Source organism: Hylobates moloch, unplaced genomic scaffold (genome assembly GCF_009828535.3).
Source record: "Hylobates moloch isolate HMO894 unplaced genomic scaffold, HMol_V3 SCAFFOLD_2, whole genome shotgun sequence".
Taxonomy (NCBI): domain Eukaryota; kingdom Metazoa; phylum Chordata; class Mammalia; order Primates; family Hylobatidae; genus Hylobates; species Hylobates moloch.
Genome location: NW_026652277.1, coordinates 45,380,531 through 45,397,671, shown reverse-complemented (window position 1 = coordinate 45,397,671; position 17,141 = coordinate 45,380,531). Strand labels below are relative to the sequence as shown.

The 17,141-nt window shown below is 36.1% G+C and overlaps 1 protein-coding gene across 2 annotated transcripts in view; it reads right to left on the bottom strand.

The window, feature by feature from the left end:
* KLHL8 (kelch like family member 8) overlaps positions 1-17,141 on the bottom strand; it is a 59,159-nt gene that overhangs the window by 24,152 nt on the left and 17,866 nt on the right. The window contains exons 2-3 of one of the 2 annotated variants that reach the window (XM_032144507.2): positions 10,325-10,691; positions 252-800 (exon numbers count right to left, since the gene is read on the bottom strand). In XM_032144507.2, coding sequence (XP_032000398.1) covers positions 252-800; positions 10,325-10,540 — 765 coding nt within the window. In that variant the 5' untranslated portion in view covers positions 10,541-10,691. Of the gene's footprint in view, positions 1-251; positions 801-10,324; positions 10,755-17,141 lie in introns of those variants that run through there. The other variant, XM_058433050.1, reaches the window with a different exon arrangement.

Genomic DNA, 17,141 nt, shown 5'->3' with positions numbered 1-17,141 from the left:
AATATTTTAAATATTCAGGTTAAAAAGCAGAGAATGATATTGCTAATTCAAATGTGACAAATTTAGATTCATCCTGAAACAACACAGCAAGTTAACAGAAAAATTAGAGAGCTAAAAGCCATTTTTATCATTTATTACATCAATAATTTCTATATTCCTTGAAATAATCTACACTTTTCATAATAAACGAAGCATGTTGATTTGCTTCCATATCATTTCATTTCTGTGTGAAATCTTATTTCAGCCCCTACCTGTGCAAGTGTTTCATCCAACCATTTGGAATGATGCTGAGGATTGGCAAGAAGCCACTTGATGGCAGCATTATAGACCTGCTTTTCATTTTCAATATTTAGATCACTGGAGGACAAAAGCTTATGGAGGTGCTGCGGTGATACACTTACAAAGTCTTCACACTCCACTACTTCAGTAAAATGGTCACAGGCATACTGATCCGCCATGTCCATTAAGTCTATTCGATTGTGACTTTCTGCAAAGGCTCTTACTGCCAGGCAATTGGAGGGATGAAAATGTAACTTCATGTATTCACAACAAGCTCTAGCCACCAGTTCAACCTGCAGAATACAGGCTGCATATAAGAGAGGCTGGACGTTGTCAACAGTCAAAGTGAGCCGTGAAGAATAGACAAACTTTACCAAGTCTTCTATTGCGTCACCATCAAAATCTCTAATCTCAATCAGCGTTTGCTTGGCTTCAGCCATTTCAGAAAGAAACATGGCTCTAAAGTAGGGAATAACACAAGCCAATACCAGCTTGTGACAAGAGATTAGCTTTGAGCCAACCTGTTCAAAAGAAACCAAGAAAGATTCAGTTTAATATCAAAATCAGCTTCAGGTCAGCATTTAACATGTGTGTGTAGCAGGGACAAAATTTCCTGACAAATTTAGAGTATCTTTTTATAAGGCAATCCTTTGATCACTTACTTTCAATGTAGGCCAGTTTCTTAAAGTCAGGCAATTTTCATCTTCCAAATTAACCATATATCATATATATATATATATATATATAGTTTTTTAAAATTAAAAAAAATTTTTTTGAGACAAGGCCTTGCTCTGTTGCCCAGGCTGGAGAGCAGTGGCGCAATCTCAGCTCACTGCAACCTCTGCCTCCTGGGTTTAAGCGATTCTCCTGCCTCAGCCTACCAAGTAGCTGGGATTACAGGCGTGCGCCACCACATCTGGCTAATTTTTGTGGGTTTTGTTTTTTCAGTAGAGACAGGGTTTCACCACGTTGGCCAGGTTGGTCTCGAACTCCTGGCCTCAACTGATCCACCTGCCTCAGCCTCCCAAAGTGCTGGGATTACCAGTGTGAGCCAATGCACTCGGCCTCTTTTATATACGTATCTGTAACATACACACAACAAACCATGATTTTCTATGTTATATTTCAAGGACATTTTGTGAATTAATACCAGCAAACATCAGTTAGCACTCATTACATGCCGGCCACTATTGTAAGTGTTGTTTTTTTTTTTTTGAAATAAGGTCTCACCCTGTTGCCCAGGCTGGAGTGCAGTGACATGATCATGGCTCATTGCAGCCTCAACCTGCTGGGCTTGAGCAATCCCCCAACTCAACCTCCCAAGCAGCTAGGACTACAGGCATGCACCACCACACCCAGCTAATTTTTGTATTTTTCAGTAGGGACAGGGTTTTGCCATGCTGCCCAGGCTGGTCTCAAACTCCTGGGCTCAAGTGATTCACCCACTTTGGCCTCCCAAAGTGCTAGGATTACAGGCATGAGCCACAGAGCCTGGCCTTCTAAGTGCTTTTCATATACTAACTCAATTGTCCCAACACCCCTATGAGTAAGTACTATTATTATCCACAATTTATCAATCAGAAAACTGAAGCACAGAGTAAATATTTAGTAGTATTTACTATGAGCTCAACTGAGGTTTTTTATTTTCTATTTACATTATCTTGATATAGCTCACATAAAAGCAGTAAAAAAAAAAACACTGCAATCTCATCACCTTAATTATTGAAAAATCAGATAGCTTCCAACAGTGTGCTATTACAAATAGCACAGTAGTGAACTTCTTTGCAACTAAATCTTTATTCACATTCTCTATTATTCCAACAGATAAATTATTGTTAAGTAGAAATGCTGCTTCAAAGGATACAATGTGAATATGTGAATACATAATGTCAAACTGTCCATTTCTGAGCTTCTTACAGTATTTGCATCATATCTTGAGTGTTAACTTAAGAAATACTTTTTGTTGTTGTTGTTGTTGTACAAAGTCTATGCTGCCCAGGTTGATCTCAAACTCCTGAGCTCATGCAATCCTCCCGCCTCGGCCTCCAAAAGTGCTAAGATTATAGGTGTGAGCCATCATGCCTGGCCATAGTTGCCAATTTGATGAATAAAAAGATCTCATCTTTTTTTTGCTCTTAAGATTGAATCATTTATAAATTTTGAGCTATTTGTATTTCTTCTATGAACTACAAATTTTTTATCTATAAGTACTCCTCATATAATCAGAGTATTAGGCATTTGTCATACATATTTCAAACTCCTCTTTTAGTTTGCTTTTGAATTTTATTCTCTTATATAAAAACCCTATGGATTTTTATATAATTAAATGAAGTCTTTTTATTTGTTTTAGGTACCCTGCTAGAAATGGGAATCATTCTAATATTCTATATTTACTTCACGTATTTTTTATACTACTTTTATGGTTTTATATTTTACACTTAAATTTTTACTTACATCTGGAAGTTTTTGGTAATGAGTGGGAAGATATCTTCTTTTTAATATGGTATTTATCCCATTTTCCCAGGAGTTTATAATAATCAAATACAAGTAACAGTTATAGTACTATTTTAACAATTTTCCTGTTTTCATGTAGTGTTTTGATTATATAATAAACTTAACAGTTGTATCTCATTATTTGAGAACTAATTTTAAAATGACAACTTCTGGAGTGTTCAAATGTATCAATGGTTTTGCTTATAAAAGCCCCTTCCCTCAGTCTTTTTTCACTAATGTGGAGGAAGACGCAGTATCACTTATTTCAGAAAGTATAAGACAATCATTTCTGTCTGTTATGCTATATTAAATTTTTTCACAGAACTCACAAGGCAGTATTTAGATTCCATTGAGACTAAAGTTGTAATGTAGATTATAACATAAAGCTTGGCATGTTTTCAAATTCACATCAGCTCTAAAATGGGATCTGAAATTTGATACTAAATAACTTTTAAATAGCCTAAGCATATCCTTTAAAAAATTATTTCCACATGCCACCACTGGGATTCAGTTTCTATGCAAATATTTGTAAGTCTCACATGACTTAAACCTGCTCCATTAAATAACTTGCCAACACTCTCTCACATAATAGTATCATAAAATAGGGTTCTACAATTTCTAGATAACCATCATTTTAACACTTGCCATCCAAGTTGTACAAATCAATGGCCGGCAAGTCATTTTCATGTTGTTTTTAATAAGATTCTGTCCCTTTACAATTCTATTTGAGTCTTCATTCAAACAAACTAAAATGTGGCTATTTAACACATACACCCCTATTTACCCTTTTAGAATAAATATCCATCTTTATTTTATAAAGATCTTTCAGCCACATGTATAAATAGGAATAGCCAAAAATTTGGCTTTTTAATGCACTGATTCTCCTTTGATGTTATATAGTTCATTACATTCCTGAAAGTTTATTTGTACATTTTCTTTCTCTGGTACATAAAAATAATTACTAATTACCAAAATCATTTCATTAGAAATTTGAAAATGAAAGGAATCAAAGTCTAAAGACCTGATGTTTAAAATTGGATGAAAAACACACAAGCTACATAATATTAGACATTACCATGTAATTTAGAATTATATAAATACTATATGTCCCTGATACTACTTAATTTTCTAATTTACATTCTTTGTTAGATCAGTGAATGTGTGACTAATTCAAGAGACTATTACAAAAGAAAAACCTTAGACAATTAAATTTAACAGAGTTTAACTGAGCAAAGACGGATTCAAGAATTGGGCAGTCCTGGAACAGAATAGGTTCAAAGAGACTGGTGCTGGTGCATAGTCGAAAATTATTTATGGACAGAAAAAGGAAGGTGACACACAGAAAACAGAAGTGAGGTACAGAAACAGACGGGTCAGTTACAGCTCAAGGTCGGCCTTACTTGAGCACAGGTTGAACAATTGGTTGCCTTTAATTGGCTGAAACTCAGTGATTAGCACAAAAGTAGGTTGCAGCCTGTTTACACATCCAGTTAGGTTACAGTTTACTGTGTACAGAGAAACTTTTAGGCCAAGTTTAAAATACGTAAGGCAGGAGCTTTAGGCTAAACTTAACAGTACACAGGGAAAAATCATATCACACTTCAGTATTAAAATATGTAGAATATCAACATTCATTAAATGATTCCTTAGACTTTTGTTTAAAAAGCTTGAAACATCAACTATTAATAAAAACTTTGAGTAATTTTCCAGAGATTAGCCAATATGAATGGAAATACAATGAAAATAAGGCTTTTGGATTAGTAAAGCACTTGACTATTAACATATAAAGCATTCCTAACTCCACTAGTTAGGACTTCATCATGGCTCTTGAGCGCCACTTGCTTGAGCCCGCTCCCACTCTGTGGAGTGTACTTTCATTTCAATAAATCTGTGCTTTTGTTGCTATTGAAAAAAAAAGAGTTCACCATGGTTAACATTTATTTTGTAAACTATCTCCACTTCACTTAAAAAAGTTTAGTAAAGAAAAGGCTGGGCACAGCTCATGCCTGTAATCTCAGCACTTTGGGAGGCCGAGGAGGGCAGATCAGGAGGTCAGGAGATGGAGACCATCCTGGCTAACATGGTGAAACCTCGTCTATACTAAAAATACAAAAAAAAAAAAAAAATTAGCCAGGCATGGTGGCATGCACCTGTAGTCCCAGCTACTTGGGAGGCTGAGGCAGGAGAATCGCTTGAACCTCGTTGGCGGAGGTTGCAGTGAGCTGAGATTGCGCCACTGCACTCCAGCCTGGGCAACAGATTGAGATTCCATCTCAAAAAAAAAGAAAAAAAAGAATTTTAGAAAAAGTAAAATTTTATCTTAGTATTATTAACCATTATATATACAGGAAAATTTTCCATATCAGTTGAAAAATGCCCTTCTACTCAAATATACTTTAACATTCATCATTAGCAACTTATGCAAGCATCTTCTTTAATATCTTTTACTCTACATGTATATTATTCATTACCATTTCAATGTTGTTTTGACATTTACATTATGACTTTTTGATTACTGTAAATACTATTATAGTGGATATACAGTTGCATAACTTTGTGGGTAACAATAATCTTGATACTCGAAAATAAAAAATAACCTACTGGCCAGGGGCACTGGCTCATGCCTATAATCCCAGCACTTTGGGAGGCCACGGTAGGCGGATCACCTGAGGTCAGGAGTTCAAGACTAGCCGGGCCAACATGGTGAAACCCCATCTCTACAAAAATACAAAAATTAGCCAGACATGATGGTGGGTGCCTATAATCCCAGCTACTCGGGGGGCTGAGGTGGAAGAATCGCTTGAACCTGGGAGGCAGAGGTTGCAGTGAGCCGAGATCGTGCCATTGCACTCCAGCCTGGGCGACAGAGCGAGATTCTGTCTTTAAAAAAAAAAAAAAAAAGCTTACTGTTTAGTCTGTTCAGGCTGCTATAACAAAATATCACTGGGTGGCTGGTAAACAACATAATTTATTTCTCATAGTTCTTGAGACTAGAAAGTTCAAGATCAAGGCACTGGCAAACCCATGTCTGGTAAGGACTTGCTCTAAGTTCACTGATGGCAACTTTTCTTTGTGTCTTCAGATGGTGGAAGGCACAGAGCAGCTATCTGTGGCCTCTTTTTCTTTTTTTTTTAATGTCTAAATACAATTTTAATGAGGTACAGATACATGCTCAATTTGTGATCATGAGTTATAACAAGTCATAGTTTAGTTATAATTACAAAAATAGTGAAATCAGCATGTAAAGGAAAACCTTTATAAATAAGAACATCCTCAACTTTAAAGATGGCTTAGGTTTCTATATATCTCAAGATCTGCTTTGTATTTAAAATGAATAGTGAAGAGTGTATATATAATATATAAATAAAATAACATTGTGCTTCTTAAAAGCTGTATGTAAAGGGAAATATTTTTTAAATTACTAGAGGCCAGGCATGGTGGCTCATGCCTGTAATCCCAGCAGTTTCAGAGGCTGAGGCAGACAGATCGCTTGAGTCCAGGAGTTCAAGACCAGCCTGGGCAACATGGCCAAACCCCCTCTCCACAAAAAATGCAAAAATTAACTGGGTGTGATGGTGTGCACCTGTAGTCTCAGCTACTCAGGGGGTGGGGTGGGGTTTGGGTCCAGGAGGTGGAGGTTGCCATGACCCATGATTGCATCACTGTACTCCAGCCTGGGTGACAGAGCAAGACCTTGTCTCAAAATAATAAAATAAGCCTATAATCCTTTCCCCTTATAAAGTAAAAAATAATTTACTATTCCTTCATTCTTACAGTTTTATTTTTACTTTAAATTTATATTTTTCTTTTATTGTAAATATAGATATATTTTGCTTTTTTCAACTTTTACTTTAGAATTAGGGGTGCATGTGTAGGTCTGTTGCATAGATATATTGCATCATGCTGAGGTTTGGTGTATAAATGAATCTATAACCCAGGTAGTGAGCATAATACACAATATGAAATAAACAGTTTATTTCAATTCATACCCCCACTGCCTTCCCGCCCTCCCCCATCTTGTATTCCCCACTACTTTTCCCATTTTCATGACCATGTTTACTCAATCAATGTTTAGTTCCCACTTACAAGTGAGAACAAGTGGTATTTGGTTTTCTGCTTCTTTATTAGTTTACTTAGGATAATGATTTCCAGCTGCATGTATGTTGCTGCAAATAACGTGATTTCATTATTTTTTATGGCTGCGTAATATTCCATAGTGTATATATAACACATTTTCCGTATCCAATCCACCACTGATGGGCACCTGGGCTGATTCCATATCTTTGCTATTTGTGAATAGCACTGCAATGAACATGCAGGTATATGTGTCTTTTTGATAGAATGATTTATTTTTCTCTGGGTATATACCCACTAGGAGGATTGCTGGGTTGAATGGTAGTTCAAGTCTCAGTTCTTTGAGAAGTATCCAAACTGCTCTCCACAGTGGCTGAGCTAATCTAAATTCCCACCAACAGTGTGTAAGTGTTCCCTTATCTCCACAGCCTTGCCAACATCTGTTATTTTTTGACTTTTTAACAAAAGCCATTCTGACTGATGTGAGATGGTATCTCTTTGTGGTTCTGGTTTGCATTCCTCTAATGACTAGTGATGATGAGTATTTTTTCATGTATTTGTTGGCCACTTGTGGGTCTTCTTTTGAGAAGTGTACGTTCATGTCCTTTGCCTACTTTTTACTGTACCTTTTCTGTTTAGATATGTTTAGATAAACAAATACCATTGTGTTACAACTGCCTACAGTTTTCAGTATGGTAACAGGCTGCGCAGGCTTATATCCCAGCAACAACAGGCTATACCATATAGCCTATGTATGTAGGTTATACTACACATGTAGGCTGTAGTAAGCAGTTCTAATACAGTCATGTGTCATTGAAGGATGGGGATACGTTCTGAGAAATGTGTCAGGTGATTTTATCATTGTGCAAATGTCACAGAATGTACTTACACAAATCTAGATGGTATAGCCTATTACATACCTGGCTTATATGGTACAGCCTGTTGCTCTCAGACTACAAACCTGCATGGCTTGTTACTGTACTGCACACTGTAGGCAACTGTACAGAATGGTAACTATCTGCATATCTAAACATAAACATAGGAAAGGTACAGTAAAAATATGGTATAAAGTATTTTTTTAAAAGTACACCTGTATAAGGTATTTGCTATGAATGGAGTTGCAGGGCCTGAAGTTGCTCGGGGTGAATTACTGAGTGGTGAGTGAATGGGAAAGCCTAGGACTTTATTGTACACTACTGTAGACTTTATAAACACTGTACACTTATGCTACACTAAATTTTTAAAAAAATTTTCTTTCATAATTAACTTTAGCTCACTGTGACTTTTTCCATAAACTTTAATTTTTAAAAACTTTTTGACTCTTGTAATAACACTTAGCCTAAAACACACACATTGCACAGCTCTACAAAAATGTTTTTATATGCTTATTCCAAAAGCTTTTTCCTACTTAAAATTTTTTTCTTTTACTTCTTAAACTTTTTTGTTAAAAACTAAGACACAAACTCAGACATCAGCCTGCATCTATATCAAGTCAGGATCATCCATATCACTGTCTTCCGCCTCCAGATCCTGTCCTACTGGAAAGGAGAGGACACATGGAGCTGTCATCTCCTATAGTAACAATGCCTTCCTCTTGAATACCTTCTGAAGGACCTGCCTAAGGCTGTTTTTACAGTTAACGTTTTTTCTTTTCTTGTTTTTATTAAGAATCAACTTTCTGCAATTTTTTTCTTTTTTTAAGTAATGTTTCTTCTTTAGAAGTAGGAGTACACTCTACAAAAACAATAAAAAGTACAGTAAATACATAAACCTGTAACATAATCATTTATTAGCATGAACAGGTATTAGGCACTATACATAACTATGTGTTATACCTTTTACACAACTGGCAATGAGGTAAGTTTGTTTACACCAGCATCACCACAAGCATGTGAGTAATGCACTGTGCTAGGACATTATGATAGCTACAACATTACTAAGTGATAGGAATTTTTTGGCTCCATTATAATCTTATGGGACCACCATTGTATATGGGGTCCATCATTGACCAAAATGTCCTTATGTGGCACATCATTATACCCCCTTTCTGAGAAACATGAAAAAGATTAAAATACTGATTTACTAGTGGAATGGATGTAGTAAAGGTGATCTTCCTTAAACACAGAATCTTAAAATTTCTTAATATAGAATGCTTAAGTGTTAACTATAGGATCACTTTCGCCGTTATTATTTTTCTCTTCTATTAAATTACGTCTGTGCTATCTTCTAAATGTCCTCCAAAATCATGTGTTGAAACGTGCTAATATTAAGAGAGGGAACCTTTGGGAAATGATGAAATCATAAGAGCTCTATGCTCATGAATGGATTAGTGCCTTAAGAGAGGACTGGAGGGAACTAGCTTAGGCCCATTTTGTCCTTCTGCCTTCCATGTGAGGACATAGTGTTCATCCCCTCTGGAGGATGCTGCAACAAGGCACTATCTTGGAAACAGAGAGGGCAGCCCTCACCAGACACCAAACTTGCTGGTACCTTGATTTTAGACTTCCCAACCTTCAGAACTATGAGAAATAATTATCTATCATTAGCATAGTGGCTCACAGTTATAATCCCAGCTTTTTGGGAGGCCCAAGGCAGTAGGATCATTTGAGCCCGAGTTTCAGACCAGCCTGGGCAACATAGCAAGACCCCATCTCTACAAAAAAAATTTTTTTTTAATTAGTCAGGCATGGTGGTGCATGCATCTAGTCCCAGCTGCTCAGGCGGCTGTGGCAGGAGGACTGCTTAAGCCCAAGAGTTCGCCAAAAAATTTTAATATTTCACTGAGAGATAAGAAGAAAGTACTTTAAATGTGTAATGAGAAACAATCAGAACGCAGGCTTTTCCGTACTGCTTTATCACTTTTCCAATTTTATTAAAACTGGTTGCTTTTAGGAGAACAACATGATCCTATAGATGATGAGCAAAGTTCACTGAGGACTTTTTCACCCAAGGCTAAGTAGACTATATTTCACTATCAAGTGTAGATAAACAATCCCACTTACCAGATGATAACAATGAAGTAGAGATTAAATTACTGGAATAGAGATATACAGTAAAACACTAGTATAGCTGAGTGAACAGTCCAAAATTCCTGACTTCTTACTTCTGTATTCAGAGTAAGCAAATACATCAAGATATTTAAATTCACAAGTGAAAAGCTTATCTGGTCAACAGCAATTTATTAATTTCCCTAATAATATTTGTTGTTCTAGGGTTTCAGAACTCTCAGAAGTTAAATTAACTAAGAGATAATGAATATCAGCATTAAATTAGTACAATAATTTTATCTTATGCTAACTTCTCTTCATTTACCCTCTATGTCCTTTCTCCTACACTAAAAAAAAAGATTGAGACTAAAAGCATTCTGACTGGATCAAATATGTATAGCAACAAAATTTGCCTTGTATGGTTACAGAAACCCCCATTTCTCATATTACACTGAAGAGGCCTGAGAAAAGTAGAAAAAAGGCAATCTCACCTTGAGTGTGACATCGCAGAGTTCTCCATTTTCATAAAATCGAAGAAGAGAACCATGAAAATCTTTCCAAGCTTCATTTGCTTCAAAAATAAAGGAATCTTCTCCATCACCATCACTAATTGAGGACCTGTTCTTTATTTGCTGGTGCTGTTGTTGCCTTTTCCCCTTTGTAATGTGATTCCTAGCTTGTTTACCATTCATAGAATCTGAAGCCATTTGCAATATTCCTCTTTTAATAGAGCTCTCTTCTCAAACATGCCATTTATTCTTTTTCAAAGGGTAGGGAGAAGGCAGAAGGTAGATGCAGACACTACAATTCAGACGTTTTTCAAAACCCACTCAACTGCCATTGTACAGTTTGCTGTGACTGAAAAATCAACAATAAAACACATAGAGACAAACCAAAAGAAAAAAATTATTGTTAACTATAATTTGTTAATACTATACATGCAAAATAACTATATCAATCATTATTTATAAAAGAACAAAAACTTTGTTTTTATGCTAAATAACACAAAATTCACTTCTGCTAATTATTTTATATCAATAAACGAACTCCTTTAAAATCCAACAAGAACAACTGACTTGAGCACATGACTTTTGAGATGTGTAATATGCTATCTTCAAAGAAAAAGGCTATGAACTAAAATTTTTCTATTTTTTAATTTTTATTCTAGAGACGGGGTTTCTCCATGTTGCCCATGCTGGTCTCAAACTGCTGGGCTCACGCAATCTACCCACCTAGGCCTCTCAAAGTGCTGGGATTACATGCTTGAACCATCACACGTGGCCATGAAATAAAAATGTTAAGTTTTGAGGCTTAACTGGGAGTTTTTTGTTTTTTTTTTTTTTAGCATAACAACATGATCCTATAGATGATAGGTAAAGTTCACTAAAGACTTTTTCATCCAAGGCTAAGTAGACTGTATTTTACTATCAAGTGTAGATAAACAATCCCACTTAACAGATGATAACAATTAAGTAGAGATGAAATTACTGGAATAGAGATATACAGTAAAACACTAGTATAGCTGCCTTACAGCTATACAATTTAGTAATGCAATGCCAAAACAGAAGGATATTTTGATTGAATTAGGTTCATCCTAGATTCTGAAGTCAGATTATGGTTCTACCACATACCAACTGTAGGAGCCTGAGCAAATGACAGCCTGCTTAGACCTCGATCTCTTCTGTAAAATAGAGATACCACTTAAGGAAATATTTTGAGGATTAGAAATATTGTACTGCCAAACATAGGAAATGCTGCACTCTTACAAAGATCTCATTTTATTTGCATTTTCACATAGAACTTATTAGTATTTACATATAAAATCAAGCTCTCCTCATCATCAAAGCATATTTGATGAATATCCACACCATCAATAATTCTATGCTACAATTCTACTTTGGTGACAGGAACAGAGGATTTTAAGTTACTAATCACACACCTATTCCCTCACTTACTGGCTGTGTAATTTTTTTTTGAGGCTGTATAATTTGTAAAACTGAGGCTTTACTAATCCTCAGTTTCTTCATCTATAAACAGGGATACCTATCTACCTCATGGCACTATCCTGAGAAATACATCAAATATGATAATGAATTCAAAAGTGCTTGTTTAAAATACTGGTATTATTAGAGTGGAAAGCTCTGCTTGTTATGTAGTTTCAGAAAGCTCTAAATATTCTAACCAGAACTTTAGCTATATTAGGTTCTTTATTGTTAATCTCATCATTTCCAGCTTTTGACAGAAATCAATGGTCAATGTAAGGTTATAGATTATAGTTATTAATGCCTTCTTATGGCTTCTGTGGCAGACGTACATGACAGTGATCCTTAATGAGTCATGTCTTCATATAATCCCCTTGCATGCAGGAAGAACCTGTGACTTGCTTCTAATTGACGGAATGTGGGAAAGTGATGAGATGTCACTCTCTTGATTATGTTACGTTATAGAATACTGTGTGAGCAGACTGGAGTAAGCAGCTCTCCTGCAGGCCTTGAAAAGCAAACCACCATGGAGACAGTCATGTAGCAAGGAACTATAGGCAATCCCTAGGACCTGAGAGAGGCTTTCACCTGACAGTCAATAAAAAGCCAGGCCCTCAGTCATACAGCTCCAAGGAAATGAATTCTGCCAATGACCTGAATAAGTGTGGAAGCAGATTTCTTCATAATTGAGCCTCTGCATAATACAGCCTGGCCAATAGCTTTATTGCAGCCTTATGAGATCCTAAGCAAAGGACCCAACTACACTGTGCCCAAACTCCTGATGCATGGAAACTGTGAGATAATAAATGCATGTTATTTTAAGCCACTAAATTGTGGTAATTTGTTACACACAATAAAAAACGAATACAGACACCTTCTGTCAGGTCTAAAATTTTATCTGAGGAAAGCATCTACAGATATTCTAACAGGCACCAGCCACTGTAATCTCTCTTTTAAATTCACATTCCTGCTGCAAAATCAACAAAGAACAGATAGGACAAATAGAAAACAAATAGCATAATCAGGGCTTAAAAACTTTTTCTGTAAAGGGCCACAGAGTAGATATTTTTGGCTTTGTGGGCCATATGGGTCTCTGTCACAACTACTGAACTCTGTCATTGTAACATAAAGGCAGTCACAGACAATAGTAAATAAATAAATAAATAAATAAATAAATAAAGCCATGTTCCAATAAAACTTTTATTATAAAAAAAAACAAAAAACACTTAGTGGCTGGGTGCAGCGGCTCATGCCTATAATCCCAGCACTTTGGGAGACCGAGGTGGGTGGCTCACCTGAGGTCAGGAGTTTGAGACCAGCCTGGCCAACATGGCAAAACCTCGTCTCTACTGAAAAATACAAAAACCAGCCAGGTGTGGTGGCGCGCACCTATAACCCCAGCTGCTTGGGAGGCTGAGGCACAAGAATCACTTGAACCCGGGAGGCGGAGGTTGCAGTGAGCTGAGATCACACCACTGCACTCCAGCCTGGGCAACAGAATGAGACTGTGTCAATAAAATAAAATAAATAAAATAAAATAACATAACATAAAATAAAATAAAATAAGAAAAAACACTTGGTGAGTGTGAGTTAATCCCTAAGCTCATAATTTGCTGATCCCTGAGTAAGATGGTTGATTTAAACTCAACAATATCAATAATCACATTAAATATAAATGGAGTAACCACTTTCAATTAAAGGCAGAGACTCAGGAATGCTACTCAGCAAAAGGGACAAGCTATTGAAACATGTAACAATCCGGATGAATCTCAAAGTATGCTCAATAAAAAAAGCCATGCAGTATGATTCTATCTATATAACATTCTCAAAATGACAAAATTATAGAGGTGGAGAACAGATTATTGTTTGCTAGAGGTTAGGGAAGGATGAGAGGAGAAGAGAGGAGTACCTGTGGCTATAAATGAGTAGCACAAGAGATGCTTGTGATGGAACTGTACTGTATCTTGTCTGCAGTAGTGATCATATGAATCTATATGTGATAACATACACATAAACACAAATGAATGCATGTAAAACAGGTGAAATTTGAATATTTGCACACCCATGTTCACTGTGGCATTATTTACAACAACCAAGAGGTAGAAGCAGCCTAAATGTCCTTAGACAATGTATCAAAGTCAATCTCCTAGTACAAAAGTTATGCAAGATGTTATCATTGAGGGCAACTGGGTGAAGGAAACGTAACATCTATTATTTCTTACCATTGCAAGTGAATCTACAATGGTCTCAAGTAAAGACTTTTTTAAAAAGAGAGATTTTCAGATCGGATAAGAAAAAGCAAAACCCAACTATCAAATGCGTACAAGAACCGAACCTACTTTAAATATAAAGACACAAATAGGTTAAAGGAATTGGATAGAAAGAAGACACAACACGCCAACAGTAACAAGAACAACAAAAAAAAACCCTAAAGAATTTTTAAAAACTGAAGAGTAGCTACAATATTAAACACATAAAATTGTTAGTGATAAAAACACTATATAAAAATATTACATGCAAAAGAAAGAAGTTGGACTCTCACTTTACACCATGTACAAAAACTAACTCAAAATGAATTAAGGACCTAAATGTAGCCCTGAAACCATAAAATGACTAGACTTGAAACCATAAAGCTACTGGAGGAAAACACATGGGGAAAAGGCTTCACAACACTGAATTTATCAATGATGTCTTGTATATGATGTAAAAAGCACAAGCAACACAAGTAAATACGGACAAATGGGACATCAAACTTTAAAACTTCTATGCAGCAAAACAATCAATAGAGAAGAAAAGGCAACCTACAGAATGGAAGAAAATAGTATTTGCAAATATATACCTGAAAAGGGGTTAATATCCAGATACACAAAGAACTCCTACAACTCAATAAAAAAACAAACAAACAAAAAAATGAAGAATCCAATTTTAAAATGGGCAAAAGGTTGGATGCAATGGCTGGTGAATGACTGTAGTCCCAGCTACTTGGGATGCTAAGGTAGGAGGATCACTTGAGCCCAGGAGTTCAAGGTCAGCCTGGGCAATACAGCAAGCACCTGCCTCAAAACAAAACAAAACAAACAAAAACCAAAAACATGCCAGGTGTGGTGGCTCACTTCTATAATCCCAACAGTGGTAGGCTGAGACTGGAGAATTGTTTGAGCCCAGGAGTTCGAGATCAGCCTGGGCAACACAGACCTTGTCTCTACAAAAAATACAAAAATTAGCTGGACGTGGTAGCATGTGTCTATAGTCCCAGCTACTCAGGAGGCTAAGGTGGGAGGATCACTTGAGCCCAGGATTTCAAGGCTGCAGTGAGCTGTAATCATGCCACTGAACTCCAGCCTGGGTGACAGAGTGAGACTGCCTCAAAAAAAAAAAAAAAAAAAAAGGTAAAGGACTTGAATAGACATTTCTCCAAAGATGATAAACAAATGGCCAAGAAGTATAGCCCTTCTTCAGTATCCTCAGAGGACTGGTTGCAGGATCCCTGCAGATACCAAAATCCATGTATCCTTAAGTCCCTTACATAAACTGGTATGGTATTTGCATATAACCTATGTACATCCTCCTACATATTTTAAATTATCTTTTAAATTATCTCTAGATAACTTATGATACCTAGACAATGTAAATGCTATGTAAATAGTTGTTATATTGTATTTTTAAAATTTGTATTATTTTTATTAGATTTAAAAAATATTTTCAATCCATGTTTGGTTGAATCTGGGGATGTGTAACCTGCAGATACTGACAGTCAACTGTATATAAAAAGATGTTCAATATCACTAATCATCAGGGAGATACAGATTAAAATCATGAGATATCACCTTACACTTGTTGGGACAGGGAAAGAAAGAAGTGTTGGCAAGGACTCAGAGAAACTGGAAACCCTTTCCACTGCTGGTGGGAATGTAAACTGGCTTCCATAGCTGCTATGGAAACAGTATGGATAGTCCTCAAAAAGTCAGAAATAGAATTACCATAAAATCCAGCAATTCCACTTCTAGGTATATATCCAAAAGAAGTCAGAACAGGATAGTAAAGACATATTTGCACACCCATGTTCACTGTGGCATTATTTACAATAACCAAGAGGTAGAAGCAGCCTAAATGTACATCATCAGATAAACGGAAAAAGCAAATGTGATTTATACATACAATGGAATACCAGTCAGATTCAAAAAAGATGAAAATCCTGTCGTATGCTACAACATGGATGAATCTTAAGGACATTATACGAAGTGAAATAAGCCAGAAACAAAAAGACAAGTTCCGCTGATTCCACTTATATGAGGTATCTGAAGCAGTCAAATTCATAGAAAGTAAAATGGTGGTTGCCAAGAGAGGTGGAAAGAAGATGTTCAATGGGTATCGTTTCAGCTTTGCAAAATAAAGTTCTAGAGATCTGCTGGACAACAATGTACATACAGTTAACACTATATGTACTATATTTAAGTACTGTACACTTAAAAATGGTTAAGATGGTAAATTTTATGTTGTTTTTCACTGCAATAAAAAAAGACACTACATAATGACAAAAGTGTCAATTCCCAAAGACATAGTATAGTCTAAATGTGCATACACCTAACTTCAAATCTTCAAATCTTCAAAATACACAAAGCAAAACCAAAAAGAACTAAAGGGAGAAACAGACAAATCCACAATTATAATTGAAGAGATTTCAACATTCCTCTTCAGTTATAGAACTAGTTAGCAGAGAATTAGCAATGACATAAAAGAACAAAACACATCATCAACCAACTGGATTTCATGGTTGCTTATAGAACACTTCTCCCAACAACAGCAGAATATACATTCTTTTCAAGTGCACATGGACCTATATAAGCCATATCCTTAGTCAGTAAACAACCCTAAACAAATTTAAAAGAAATTACATTGTATAAAATGTAGTCTCTGACCATAACGGAATTAAACTAGAAATAAGTAATAAAGACAACAGAAAACTCTCCAAATGCTTACAAATTAAATGCACACATCTAAATAATCCATGGAGCAAAGAGGAAGTCTTAAGAGAAATTAGAAATTTCTTCATTAAGTTAGTTCTTAACAAAAATGAAAATATAAAATATCAAAATATCAAAATTTGTAGGCTACAGGTAAAAAAGCAGCTTAGGGGAAAGTTTAGAAAATTATGTGCTTACATAAAAAAAAGTATTAAATCAAAAAAATTAGCCGGGCATAGTGGCAGGCACCTGTAGTCCCAGCTACTCTGAGGCTGAGGCAGGAGAATGGTGGTGTGAACCCAGGAGGCGGAGCTTGCAGTGAGCCGAGATCGCGCCACTGCCCTCCAGCCTGGGTGACTGAG